This window comes from Sus scrofa, chromosome 6 (assembly GCF_000003025.6).
Source record: "Sus scrofa isolate TJ Tabasco breed Duroc chromosome 6, Sscrofa11.1, whole genome shotgun sequence".
Lineage (NCBI taxonomy): Eukaryota > Metazoa > Chordata > Mammalia > Artiodactyla > Suidae > Sus > Sus scrofa.
Window position 1 is genome coordinate 27,762,206 of NC_010448.4, and position 14,262 is coordinate 27,776,467.

Below are 14,262 nucleotides of genomic sequence, written 5' to 3' on the forward strand. Positions count from 1 at the left end.
GCTTTGTCTCCTCTAGGTGAGTTACTCCCTGTATGGCTCAGGACCCAAATAGTCCAAGGCCAGGAATTTGATGTGGTTAGGTGGGAAAGAACCCTCTCTCAACAAACTCGTTTGTGCCATGCGGCCTCCTTTTTCTCAGCACCTGAGATTATTTGTCCTCCCCACTTCCCCTGGTAGATGCTTGCCCACTCCCTCTGAGAGAGACAAGAATAAATACGCCTCCGTTTTAGGAATGGCAAAGCGAGTGATGCATCAACTTGTTCATATTCTCAACCAGCACTTACTAAGTCTCCACTATGTGCCAGGCCCTATGCTGTAGAAGGCTGAGAAGTTCCTTAAGGTCTGGTTGCCTCTAGTTTTCTTCAAACTGTGGACTGGACCATTGTTTTTGTTTTTGTTTGTTTGCTTGTTTTGTCTTTTTGTCTTTTCAGGACTGCACCGTGGCACATGTAAGTTCCCAGGCTGGGGATCAAATTGGAGCTGTAGACACCAGCCTATTCCAGAGCTACAGCAATGCGGAATCCAAGCTGTGTCTGTGACCTACATCACAGCTCACGGCAACGCCAGATCCTTAATCCACTGAGCGAGGCCAGGAATCGAACCAAGTCCTCATGGATGCTAGTTGGGTTCACTAACCGCTGAGCCATGACGGGAGCTCCTGTTTGTTTGCTTTTTAGCACCACACCCTCATATGAAAGTTCCCAGGCTAAGGGCCGAATTGGAGCTACACCTGCCAGCCTATGCCACAATCACAGCAACACCAGATGTGAGCTGTATCTGGGACCTACACCACAGCTCATGGCAAAGCTGGATCATTAACCCACTGAGTGAGGCCAGGGATCAAACTCTTGTCCTCATGGATACTAGTTGGATCCTTTACCGCTGAGCCACGGCAGGAACTCCCATAGACTAGACCACTGAAAGAAGGCAGGATCAGATCATTGTTTAAATGTGGATAGGCCACACATTTTTTTAACCTGATTCGTTGTATGTAAGCTCTTTTCTGCATATCTTGAATCAGAGGTAAATTGATCTTGAATGAGAGCCACCGTGCTGCCTCAAGGTCATATGATGGTACCTTTTTCTCTCATTACATGTCCCACAATCCTTCAGTCCCACTAAATAAATATTCAACAGCCACTATGTGGTCAGCCCAGTGCTGGGGATCCAGAGTGGTGAATAATACAGACACACTGTCCTTGTATTCATGAAGCTATAAGTCTTTGTTTTGGATTCTCTCTGTGAGATTCTGCTTGTTTGAAATATAATGGACTCTGTGAAAACATACTCTTTGCTGTTTCCCATTAGTCCCTGGAATCTTAGAGATGTTATTGGAATTTGGGTTTCTTAAACTGGGAGCATATGTAAATTTGTTTATAATGGACCATGAGTTCAAAAATCAAGTGTTAAGGATGTTCCTGCTATGCCACAGTGGGTTAAGAATCTGACAGCAGTGGTTTGGGTTGCTGCAGAGGTGCAGGTTCAATCCAGTCCAGCACAGTGGGTTAAGGGTCCAGCATTGCTATAGCTGTGGCATAGGTCACAGCAGTGGCTAGGATTCAGTCCCTGGCCTGGGAACTTACATATCCTGCAGGTGCCAGGGGAAAAAAAAAAAAAGCAAGTGTTAAGATTTAGAGAATGAGGGAGTTCCCGTTGTGTCTCAGCTGGTAATGAACCTGACTAGTATCCATGAGGACGTGGGTTCGATCCCTGGCCTCATTTAGTGGCTTAAGAATCTGGCATTGCCATGAGCTGTGGTGTAGGTCGAAGATATTGCTCAGATCCCTCATTGCTGTGGTTGTGGTGTAGGCTGGCAGCTGCAGCTCTGATTCAACCCCTAGCCTGGGAACTTCCATTAGGGTGCAGCCCTAAAAAGACCAAAAAAAAAAGAAGAAGAAAAATGACAGCATCTACTTTGTTGGCCCCAAAAAAACAGAGATTAAAAATACTTTAAAAAAAAAAAAGATTTAGAGGATGTGAGTTCCTACTGTGGCTCAGAGGGTTAAGAACCCAATAGTATCCATGAGGATAAGGGTTAGATCCCTGGCCTTGCTTAGTGGGTTAAGGGTCCAGCGTTGCCACAAGCTGCAGCATAGGTTGTAGACGCACCTCAGATCTGGCATTAGTGTGGCTATGGTGTAGGCCAGCAGCTGCATCTCTGATTCAACTCCTAGCCTGGGAACTTCCATATGCTGCAGGTAAAACCCTAAAAAGAAAAAAAGGAAGATTTAGAAGATGTTTGTAGGTTGATAAGTGAGAATCCAGTGAAATCCTTCATAAAACAAGTTATGAAGACTGTGACTTTTCACTTTTTAAATGAGCCCTTACAAATCATGTGCTCCTGCCAACTCTTCATTTGCTAGATGAGAAGGCAGATAACAGAAAGGAGGAGAGAAGGAAACCGGCCATAGGTTATATGTAATCATAACAGAGAATCAGAACCTTAGTCTCCAGAGTCATGCATTTCTCATTGTGTTCTTTGGTTCCTTGCTTTGTCCAGGCTTCTTGCTCTCCTGAGATCAGCAGACAAGTGCCCATTTCCAGGAAGCCTTTATTTACTCCCTCCACTTATACAATCTGACTATTCCCTTAGTGCTTGCTGCTAACTTTATTCTAGCTCTTATTATTTATTAAACTTTTATTTCCTCAATATATCTATAGACCTTAGTGGCCCCCACTCCCACCCCAGGCTTTACTGCAGGCACTGATGTCTCATAGAGTGATAGACATCAGTAAGTGGATAGCCTGGGTAACCACATAGGTGTCCTTGCTTTATTTCAGGAATGCCTCTGGCTCAGGCAGTAGCCATTCTTCAGAAGCACTGTCGCATCATAAAAAATGTCCAGGTTCTCTACAGTGAACAGGTGAGTGGTAGCTGGTTTGTTTATTGAAATAGCATCCCTAATCAGTGAGTCACCTCTAGGGGTTGATGCTCTGGAGATACTGACCGGCAGGAATTCCTGGGTCACTGTATTTGAATGGGATAATCTTCAACAGTAGTCAGTTACCAAGTACATTTTCTTTGATTATGAAACATGTGTCATTTTGAAATCTAGTGCTGCCACGTTTGAAAGATCAGTAATAACTGAACTTATTTTTTTATTGTGTTTGACTTACCTATAAGCCCTTAAATGGATTTTTCAGTGGGAGGTCACCTCAAGGATTGTCTGGTCTTCTAGGGTGATTGCTTCCACTTTCATGTTTGAATTAATCTTTTCTGCTTTGTTGGCTGCTTTGGTTTTGTCCACTGTTGAATAGCAGATTTCTAGCTTGTGGAGCATCCCAGACTTGAAAAAAAGCAGGTATAGTTAACCCCTTTAGTGAGAGTGATCTGATCTGATATATAGAAATTGCAAAACATTGGCTCCAAATTAATGAACATATTTTACTCTTTTTTTTTTTTTTGGTCTGATTATGATGGTCTCTATTAAATATTGTGCCAAGAATTAACCCCCCTGTAGTATAATGTTGCTTGTACCTACATAGACCTTTTCAGTTTCCAGAAAGAGTATTTTAGGTTAACACCGGAGAAGAACTTTTCTGAACATCAGGACTTTTTGTATTAGGTTTTATAGGTAAAGTTATAAACTTTTTTCATGGGCCTCTAGAAATAGAATTCTTCTTGTCCTTCTAAAAAATGTAGTCTCTCTTTTATTGAACTCTCTGAAACCTGTGGTTCTTCTAGGATACAGACTGTATGCCGCCCTGTGGAGCAGCCTTTGGGTTCTGTGTGTCGTAAACCTCAGGGAATAGTTTTTGATCCTACACAGGCTATAGGATGTCCTCAGTGCCTTTTCTGAAACCCTTTAAGTACCACTTTGATGATTTTAGTTCTTTTTTTTTTTTTCCTTTTTAGGGCTGCACTCTCAGCATGTGGAAGATCCCAGGCTAGGGGTCAAATTGGAGCTATAGCCGCTGGCCTACGCCATAGCCACAGCAACAGCAGATCCAAGCTGCATTTGTGACTGGCAGTGCCAGATCCTTTAACCCACTGACCAAGGTCAGGGATCGAACTTGTGTCCTCTTGGCTACTAGTTGGCTTAGTTACTGCTGAGCCACAGTGGGAACTCGTAGTTCCATTTGTTTCTTAATTAGTTTCAGATACTAAAGCAAATTACACTTAGTGTTTTGGGGGGTTTTGCTTTTTTTTTTTTTTTTTTTTTTTTTTTTGTCTTTTTAGGGCCGCACAGTGGCATATGGAAGTTCCCAGGCTAGGGGTCAAATTGGAGCTGTAGCTGCTGGCCTACACCACAGTTCACACCAACACCAAAACCTCAATCCACTGAGTGAAGCCAGAGATCGAACCTGTGTCCTCATGGCTGTTAGTCAGATTTGTTTCCACTGAGCCATGACAGGAACGCTACCCTTAGTTTTGTTTTGGTTTTTTTGTTTTGTTTTGTTTTGGTTTGGTTTTTGTCTTTTTGTCTTTTCTAGGGCCTTACCTGCAACATATGGAGGTTCCGAGGCTAGGGGTCAAATCGAAGTTGTAGCCGCCGGCCTACACTAGGGCCACAGCAATGCAGGATCCAAGCCGTGTCTGCAACCTACACCACAGCTCAAAGCAACGCTGGATCCTTAACCCACTGAGCAAAGCCAGGGATCAAACCTGCAACCTCATGGTTCCTAGTCGGATTCGTTAACCACTGAGCCACGACAGGAACTCCTCCCTACCCTTAGTTTTGATGTGAAGATAAGAAGTGGGTGAAATTTCAGTGAGGCTTCCCAGTTTGGCTTAGTGTCAGAATTGAGCCTGTTCCCAACCTAAACCCAGACATTACATGTTTACAGTACTGTACCCCTCTGCCAGTCTGGTGGGGCCCATGTGAAGGGCCCTGCTAAAATAAGGAATGCTTGATCGCCAAACAAGTACTTGAATATTCTTGTGTCTATCACAGAACACAGGACTTGTGGAAGTGGCCAGGGGTTCATGGAGCCATAATGCCAAAGTGGTATCTCATTTATAGAGTGAGTGATGGTGGCTTTTCCTCTTTGTCACACTTAGATCATCCCTAACCTAATCTGACTTTCAACATTTGCCCATGAGAAAATTATTCATGACAAGCAGCAACCATCAAAACAGATTTTTCTTGAGCTTATATCCACCTGTACATTTAGTTAAATATGATTTGGGTGTCCAAGATTAAATACTTTTGAAAGTAGGTTTTAAAATTTCTTTTTCTTTCTTTTCTTTTTTTTTTTTTTTTTTTTTTTTTTTGCCTCCACCTGTACATATGGGAGTTCCCCAGCCAGGGATCAAATCCAGGCTGTAGCTACAGCAACAGCAGCACTGGATCCTTAATCCACTGTACCACAGTGGGAACTCCCTAACCAATTTTTTTACCTTTTTTTTCTAATCTTTTTTTTTTTTTTTTTTTTTAGGGCCATACTTGCGGTATATGGAAGTTCCCAGTCTAGAGGTCGAATCAGAGCTGCAGCTGCCAGCCTATACCACAGCCACAGCAACTTGGGATCCGAGCCAGATCTGCAACCTACACTGAAGCTTGTGGTAACGCCAGATCCTTAACCCATTGAGTGGGGCGAGGGATCAAACCCACATCCTCATGAATGCTCAGGTTCTTAACCCGCTGAGCCACAACTGGAACTCCGTAACTAATTTTTTTTAATGAAGTTTATTTCTTTTATCATCACCTTTGTTTCTGTCATTCCAGTCTTTGGGACGAGTAGTAGTTTCAGCATTAAACTGATTTCTCCCAATTTCTTCTAAGCAGCTGGAATCACAGATTTGGTGTTTTTTTATTATTTTTTTATTATTTATTTATTTATTCATTTATTCGTTTATTTTGCTTTTTAGGGCCGTACCCGCGGCATATGGAAGTTCCCAGGCTAGGGGTCAAATTGGAGCTACAGCTGCTGGCCTACACCAGAGCCACAGCCATGCCAGATCTGAGCACGTCTTCGACCTACACCACAGCCCACGGCAATGCCAGATCCTTAACCCTCTGAGCGAGGCCAGGGATCGAACCCACAACCTCATAGTTCCTAGTCGGATTTGTTTCTGCTGTGCCACAACAGGAACTCCTGTTTTTTTTTTTCAATCTGAAGATCCATTTTTTCCCCATTTCTTGGTTGTGTGACTGTGGCAAGTTAATAATCACTCTGGTTCTCCTTCTATAAAATGGATGTAATTTCCTTATAATAGAATAATCTTTCGATGAGGATCAAAAAGAAATGGTCTCTCAGAGCTCTATACAGTGCTGCTTAAATGTGGGTCCTGTCCCCTTCTACTCTCCTTCCCTTTCTCATTTGCCTCCTTCTCATCAAGTGCAGAAGATCATCTGACCTCATTAAAAGTTACAGAAATATTGTTTAGCACTGGAAACTATATCTAGTCACTTATGATGGAGCATGATGATGTGAGAAAAAGGAATGTGTATGTGTATGTGTGATTGGGTCACCTTGCTGTACAGTAGAAAATTGACAGAACACTGTAAACCAGATATAATGGAAAAAATAAAAATCATTAAATAAAAAAGTTGCAGAAATAGGAGTTCCCGTTGTGCCTCGGTGGTAATGAGCCTGATTTGTATCCATGAGGATGTGGGTTCGATCCCTGGCTCCACTCATTGAGTTAAGGATCTGGTATTGCCATGAGCTGTGGTGTAGGTCACAGAAGCGGCTTGGATCCCGTGTTGTTGTGGCTGTGGTGTATGCTGGCGACCACAGCTCTGATTCAACTCCTAACCTGGTAACTTCCATATGCCGCAGGTGCAGCCCTAATTAAAGAGAGAGAGAGAGAGAGAAAGTTACAGAAATATCTTGTTTTAGAGGGAAAAGATGTTAGACACTAGCAGAGACAGCTTTACTGAACTGGAACACCATATAGTATGTGTGTATTTGGTTCTGGAGATAGAAATTACTAATAAAACACTGATTGTAGAGTTCCCATTGTGGCGCAGTGGTTAACAAATCCGACTAGGAACCATGAAGTTGCGGGTTCCATCCCTGGCCTCCTTCAGTGGGTAAACAATCCGGCATTGCCGTGAGCTGTGGTGTAGGTCGCAGACTCGGCTCGGATCTGTTGTTGCTGTGGCCCTGGTGTAGGACCCCTAGCCTGGGAACCTCCATATGCTGAGGGAGCTGCCCTAGAAAAGGCAAAAAAAAAAAAAACAGAAAAACACTGATTGTGAGTGTGTTTGCTTGCTTTTGAAAATTGTTTAGTTATGTCCTGAATTGTAATAATGCCAGGAAAAAAATCTTGAAAGTGCATAAGAAAATTCAGATACTGCAAGGAAGGATCTTGAAAGATAGTAAAATGTTGTTTCATCCTGCTTACCGACTTGGAAAAGCCCTCTCAGAAATAGAACTGTGTGTTCTGGATTGAGAATAAGTGACCTCAGGTCAGGGTTCATTATTCCATTATCTTATTTGAGAGCTAATGGTTTTAAACATTCATACTGACCTACTGGAAATTTATAACTCTAGTGTTTTTGAGACCTGTTGGTGACCTGCGCCTGCTCTCTTGTGAGATCAATGAGGTGGAGGGGAGCAGGCAACCTGAGCTAATCTCAGAAGCTCTTTGAAGAAAATTTTTCCATTGAGGCCCATACCAGCTGTGGTACCTAGCCCTCCAGGCCCTGATCTCTATCTCTGACAAGCACACCTTATGCATTCACTGGGGCTTCCTTGAGAAGCCTTATAAAGAAACTTCTCTAAACCCTTTTGATAGCTTTGTGCCAGTTTCAAGAAGGGGCAGGGTGTTGGATAGTGGTATTTTTCTTCTACTACTGGGCAGCCTGGTTCAAGGCTATGGAGTTTTCAGACTTTGAATTGATTGCACTGCAGTAGAAGGAGGGAGATGGGACAGGCGCTAGGCAAGAGTACTGAATGCTGAGTGCTGTGCTGGGTGCTTTTTGACCTACAGTCTCCCCCTGTAGGGGAAGGGATGATGGTATTTCCATTGAGAAACTGGAACTCAGAGCAATATAGAGAGTCATTTGAGGTCACCAGCTCACCGAGACTCGGCCAGCTCTGTCCACTGCTCTCTACTGTTGCTCCCCTTCCCCCAGGACTCAGAAGGGGCAGATGTAGAAATATGACTCCTTAGTTCTTAGACTTAGGCTTTTAGGAAAGAAGCACATGTGATGTTGGATGGTGGGTGGAGGGAGGGGGGTGTAAGAGTGTCATCTTGGTACATAATCAGATCACAAGGTACTTTGTCCTGGAATATGGCCTAAAACAATTTAAGAATAAAAGGTGTTTTCCTTACAGCAGAAATTGACAGAACATTGTAAATCAACTATAACAAAAAATTTTTAATTAAAAAAAAAAGTGTTTTCCTGCAGGTGGTACAGACGGCCTGAGAGTGAAGGGATATAGGTTCAGTTGACGTGCATTGACCATTACCTGCTGATTTGGGATCCTGGCGAGGCCTTTTCATGCGGCTTATATTCGTCGTCAAATACTCTAGTTTTGACAGCAATAAACCCATGCTTACAGATTTGGACTTTGGACCCTTGAAAGAAAATATATTCACAAAATTTTGGCCCTTTCCCCCAAGTAATAACTCAAAGCCTGGGAGAGAGGCTCTTTTCCACCAGGTTGGATGGAAGTGAAGGACATGCTGCAGTCACAAAAGAGTTGCTGGCTTCCAAACCTGTCAGCTGTCTATACTTAGATATTCCATGTGCACTGCATTTATATTGTAAGGTTTTAGTAGGTGTTGTTGAGTAAATTAGTTGTTCAGAGTGTATATTTATTTATTATTTTGTTTTTTATAGTCTCCTCTAAGCCATGACCTCATCCTTAACCTGACTCAGGACGGGATCAAACTACTGTTTGATGCTTTCAATCAGAGACTTAAGGTAACTACAATTGATAACTAAAGTTTCATGTTAGACTGATTAATGTGTACAATTGCGGAATGTTTCTGAAACTCATAAGTGGGAATAGACTTTTGTGGTTCAGAAACAACCATGATGTAGGGGACTAAAGCTGTGTCTGTCCCCCTAAAAAGAGAGAAGGTGGGGGTGGTTTGGGGTGGTTGGAAAGCGGCTGGGAAGGGTTCTAGTCTTGAGCTCCAGAGGTGAAAGGGAAAAGGTGTTGGAGATTTAGGGAACATGCTTGGGGGGGGTGCTTTATGTTGAGCGGGAAAATGAGAGGAATTAAGTATTTGGCATAGATTATCCTGAGTCTTTTAAAAGGTACTTAAGATGGGGCCTGACTGCAGAATAGGACCAAAAGACTTTAGTCAGGTTCTTTTTTTTTTTTTTTTTGGCCATGCCCACAGCATGCAGAAATTCCCGGGCCAGGGATTGAACCTGAGTCATAGCAGTGACAAAGTTGGATCCTTAACCACTAGGGCACCAGGAAACTCCTGACTTTAGTCAGGTTCTTGTATCCTGTTGTTTTGCTTCATTCTTGGGTCAAACAATAAGACTTGGAAGATGAAAAATGGAACTGTTCTTCCTAAAATGCTGAGACTTGAACCTTACCACCACCAGCAATGAGTTGATTCTTTAACCTCTTTAAGGAAATATAAACAAACAACTTGCTTGTATGTAGGATTGTCTTAATTGGCATTTCAAATGTAGTTTACTAAGACCTATTTCAGTCCACGATGTTTTTAATACAGTGTTTATAAATGCCTGGGCATCACAGATTAGTCATGTGACGTCAGACTCATGCCTCAGTCATGCGGTTGAATGTGGCCCCTTGTAGTGGCATGCCAGAGCAGTCGTGCTGGTTAGATTATAGAGTTGCCTTTCCGAAAGACTTGAATACTTCCTAGTTCTCATCATCCCATCACAAGTAAGCTACTGAGGTAAAAAGACAGAACATGGGAAAAGAATCTATACATGGAATAAGAATTCCTCATTTATGATAGTTTTTTAAAAAGGAAAGTTTTTTTTGGTTTTGGTTTGTTTTTTTTTGTTTGTTTGTTTTTGTTTTTTTGTCTTTTCTAGGGCTGCAGCATATTGAGGTTCCTAGGCTAGGGGTAGAATTGGAGCTGTAGCCACTGGCCTACGCCAGAGCCAGAGCAACTCGGGATCCGATCCGAGGCTTCGACCTACACCATAACTCACGGCAATGCTGGATCCTTAACCCACTGAGTGAGGCCACGGATCGAACCCACAACCTCATGGTTCGTGACAGGAACTCCTCAAGAAGGAATGTTTGATGTGAACATCCTTAGCCCTTCAGCTCCCATGCCTCTCCTTATGGGCTCAAGCATCCTGTTTTTACTGACAAGAAGTTCCATACAGGGCATTGGTAGAGAATGGTCTTCAATATGGCTTCATCACAAATTGGGGGAAGTTAATCTGGAAACACCTTTACAAAGAGTCATTTGTCTCTAATTTGGTAAATCCATTTTTAGGAAACAACCCAAAAAGATTATGGAGAGATTGGGAGTTCCCGTCGTGGTGCAGTAGAAACGAACTCGACAGGTACCCATGAGGATGTGAGTTTGACCCCTGGCCTTGTTCAGTGGGTCAGGGATCTGGTGTTGCCATGAGTTGTGGTGTAGGTTACAATACACCACTTGGATCTGGCATTGTTCTGGCTGCGGCGTGGGCCAGCAGCTGTAGCTCCAACTCGACCCCTAGCCTGGAAACTTCTATATACTTAGGGGGGATTAATATTGCCAGATATTTACAGCAGCAAGAATTTTAGTAATAATGAAAAGCTGGAAGTAACCTAAGTAGACAAACAATAGGGGATAGAGGTATTCTTTTTTTTTTTTTTTTTTTTTTGCCTTTTCTAGAGCTGCTCCCGCAGCATATGGAGGTTCCCAGGCTAGGGTTCTAATTGGAGCTATAGCTGCCAGCCTACACCACAGCCACAGCAACATGGGATCCAAGCCTCGTCTGCAACCTACACCACAGCTCACAGCAACGCCGGATCCTTAACCCACTGAGCAAGGCCAGGCAGGGATCGAACCTGCAACCTCATGGTTCCTAGTCTGGATTCGTTAACCACTGTGCCACAACTGGAACTCTGGGATAGATGTATTCTATCATAGAATTACAGTATAGTGAAGACAATACCAGACGTTCAGTAGCATTTAGTACATGTTAGGCACATACTGAGTACTTCCCATGCATTTCCTAATTTAACCCTAACAAGCCTATGAGTAGTACTAACCAGTGAAACAAGAGAGGGACAAAGGCTAAGTGGTCTGATACCAAGCTTTTAACCCTATGTTATCAGAGTGTGGTGACCAACCACTGGGAGTAGAAATGGCTTAGTTTCATTTGATGAAGATGGGAAATAAATGTGATAAAAACTGAAGAAAAGGGTGTGAACATACTATGTGGAAATGTGAGGAATGGAAAGTACACTTGAATGGGAAATGAAGTAAAATAGAACCTTCTTTCTGTCTTCTGTGGGAGCCCTATGAAAGAGAGGCTGGGGCCCTGCCTGAGCCTCTGGAAACTGAGGACACAGTCCTTCAGGTGCCCTTGGTTGGAACCAAGTCTGACCTGACCCATCTGCCTGCCCCTCCATCCAAGGGCTTCAGAAGCCTCCTCTCCCCAGTACTGTCTCCCGCAGTTTTCCCATCCTCTTACTCCCTGCCTGGGAAAGAGCCCTATGGAATGAGACTACACAAGTCACAACCTTTACAGCCACTTATCTTTTCCTTTCCTATTTTGGCTGCTGCCATATCTCTTCCTCTGGGGAAAGCAAGGTCTTCCAGCCAGAGGGTAGAAAACCGTGAGTTTCAAGACTCTCCCAACTACTTGTCCCTGTGGCTCAGCAAGCTCCATGAGCCAAAATCTGCTTGGTGATTCTGGCAAGGGACCCATAATGCTGACCATCTTGGAGTCCATGATGTCACAAGTGCCATGCCATAAATGTTGGTCTGGGCTGTTGGCAGGTGAGTGGGAGTGTCACAGGAAGAATGTCCTGGAGGCCCACCCCCACAAGATGGGTGGTACAAAGCCCTTAGAAGAGAGTGGTAGCAATCAGAGTGGCTGAGTCCCTGCCCCTGCTGTACAAGCAGGGCTTCTGGCTGAGAGTTGAGGCTTCTGCCAGCATGGGACCCTGGTCTCGGTAAAATGGCAACATACCCAGGCTTTCTGAAGACTCACTGTCTTATGAATCACAGCTCTTCCCCTGCTCTTGCACCTCTCTTGACACCTCTTCTAATGTTTTTGAGGTTCATATTGCCTTTAGCTAGCTTCATGCCAGGCAGACGCCCTGACATGTGTTGTGTACCTCCTCTGTGTGAACTAATAAGCCAGACCTCGAGGGGCTTAACTTTAATGGGACCATGAACAGTCTTTTCTAATAGTGTAGAAAAGGGTAGATTGAAATATTAGGACAGCCCAGCAGGGGGAGTGATTCTTAGCAGCAGGTGGGATCAGAATAGCTGCGCCTTATTATTTCTGCTCCAGTGACAATGCCAGGTGCTCCTGCACCCAGAAACCCACAGCCCTTTCCAGGATGAAGCCCTGATTGTCAGGGCAAACAGCCGTTGAACCAGTTCTGCTTGTTAGTCTACAGTGGGAGTCTGACCTCTCAGCTGGAGGATAATAGTGATGCTGCTGGCTGCCTAGCCCTTGACAGCATTATATAGAGGACTTCAGAGTGTTCATTACTTGGCATCAAAAGAGGATGGGCGTTCAATACCTTTTCCTTTGTCTCCTCCCTGAATTCTTGGCATTTCATCTGACCCTTTGAAATTTCACAAGGGTCCTGAACTTCTCCAGGTTTGATCAGATGCTCTTCATTTAAATATGTAGCTGGGAGTTCCCGTCGTGGTGCAGCAGAAACAATCCGACTAGGAACCATGAGGTTGCAGGTTCACTCCCTGGCCTCACTCAGTGGGTTAATGATCCAGCATTGCCATGAGCTGTGATGTAGGTCGCAGACACAGCTCAGATCCGGCGTTGCTGTGGCTATGGCATAGGCCAGCAGCTGTAGCTCCGATTAGACCCCTAGCCTGGGAACCTCCATATGCTGCGGGAGCAGCCCTATAAAAAGATAAATAAATAAATAAATAAATAAATTTGTAGCTGACTATTGTAACACTTGACCTAAGCTAATATAATATGACTTGTTTTCCAGTAGGATAGAGCTCCCTCTTTTTTCTTTTCTTTCTTTTTTTTTTTTAATTGGTAAACCACACCCAAGCCAGGAATTGAATCTAAGCCACAGCTGAGGCAATGCCAGACCCTTTAACCCACTGTGCTGGGCTGAGGATTGGACCTGTACCTCTGCTGCGACCAGAGCTGCTGCAGTCAGATTCTTTTTTTTTTTTTGTCTTTTATCTTTTTTGTTGTTGTGTTGTTGTTGTTGTTGTTGTTGTTGCTATTTCTTGGGCCGCTCCCGCGGCATATGGAGGTTCCCAGGCTAGGGGTTGAATTGGAGCTGTAGCCACCGGCCTACACCAGAGCCACAGCAACGCTGGATCCGAGCCGTGTCTGCAACCTACACCACAGCTCACGGCAACGCCGGATCGTTAACCCACTGAGCAAGGTCAGGGACCGAACCCGCAACCTCATGGTTCCTAGTCGGATTCGTTAACCACTGCGCCACGACGAGAACTCCTGCAGTCAGATTCTTAATCCACTGTGCCATGGCAGGAACTCCAAACCTTTTTTTTTTGGCTATGTCCATAGCATGTAGAAGTGCCTGGGCCAGGGATTGAACCTGCCGCCATAGCAGTGACCCAGGCTGTTGAATTGACACCACCAGATCTTTAACCTACTGCACCATGAGAGAACTCTTTGAAGCTGTTGTTTGTTTGTTTGTTTGTTTGTTTTTTGCCATTTCTAGGGCCGCTCCCTCAGCATATGGAGGTTCCCAGCCTAGGGGTCGAATCGGAGCTGTAGCCGCTGGCCTACGCCAGAGACACAGCAGCGCTGGATCGGAGCCACGTCTGCAACCTACACCACAGTTTATGGATCCTTAACCCACTGAGCAAGAATCGAACCTGCAACCTCATGGTTCCTAGTCAGATTCACTAACCACTGAGCCACGACAGGAACTCCCTGAAGTTGTTTTTTTAAAGTGGGTTTTGTTTTGTTTTGTTTTTTCCTGTTTAGGGCCACACCGTTGGCTTATGAAAGTTCCCAGGCTAGGGGTCAAAGCGGAGCTGTAGCTGCCAGCGTACACCATAGCCACAGCAACTCGTATCCAAGCTGCAGCTGCAGCCTACATCGCAGCTCATGGCAACGTTGGATCCCCGACCCACTGAGGGAGGCCAGGGATCAAACCTGTATCTTCATGGATACTAGTTGGATTTGTTTCCACTGTACCACAATGGGTTTTTATAATGCAGCCAAGTATGGAATAAAA

At 44.3% G+C, this 14,262-nt stretch overlaps 1 protein-coding gene across 2 annotated transcripts in view; it reads left to right on the plus strand.

The window, feature by feature from the left end:
- C6H16orf70 (chromosome 6 C16orf70 homolog) overlaps positions 1-14,262 on the plus strand; it is a 34,989-nt gene that overhangs the window by 4,630 nt on the left and 16,097 nt on the right. For both annotated transcript variants that reach the window (XM_021094040.1, XM_021094041.1), the window contains exons 3-4: positions 2,782-2,864; positions 8,739-8,822. In XM_021094040.1, the coding sequence (XP_020949699.1) occupies positions 2,782-2,864; positions 8,739-8,822 (167 nt within the window). The remainder of the gene's footprint in view (positions 1-2,781; positions 2,865-8,738; positions 8,823-14,262) is intronic.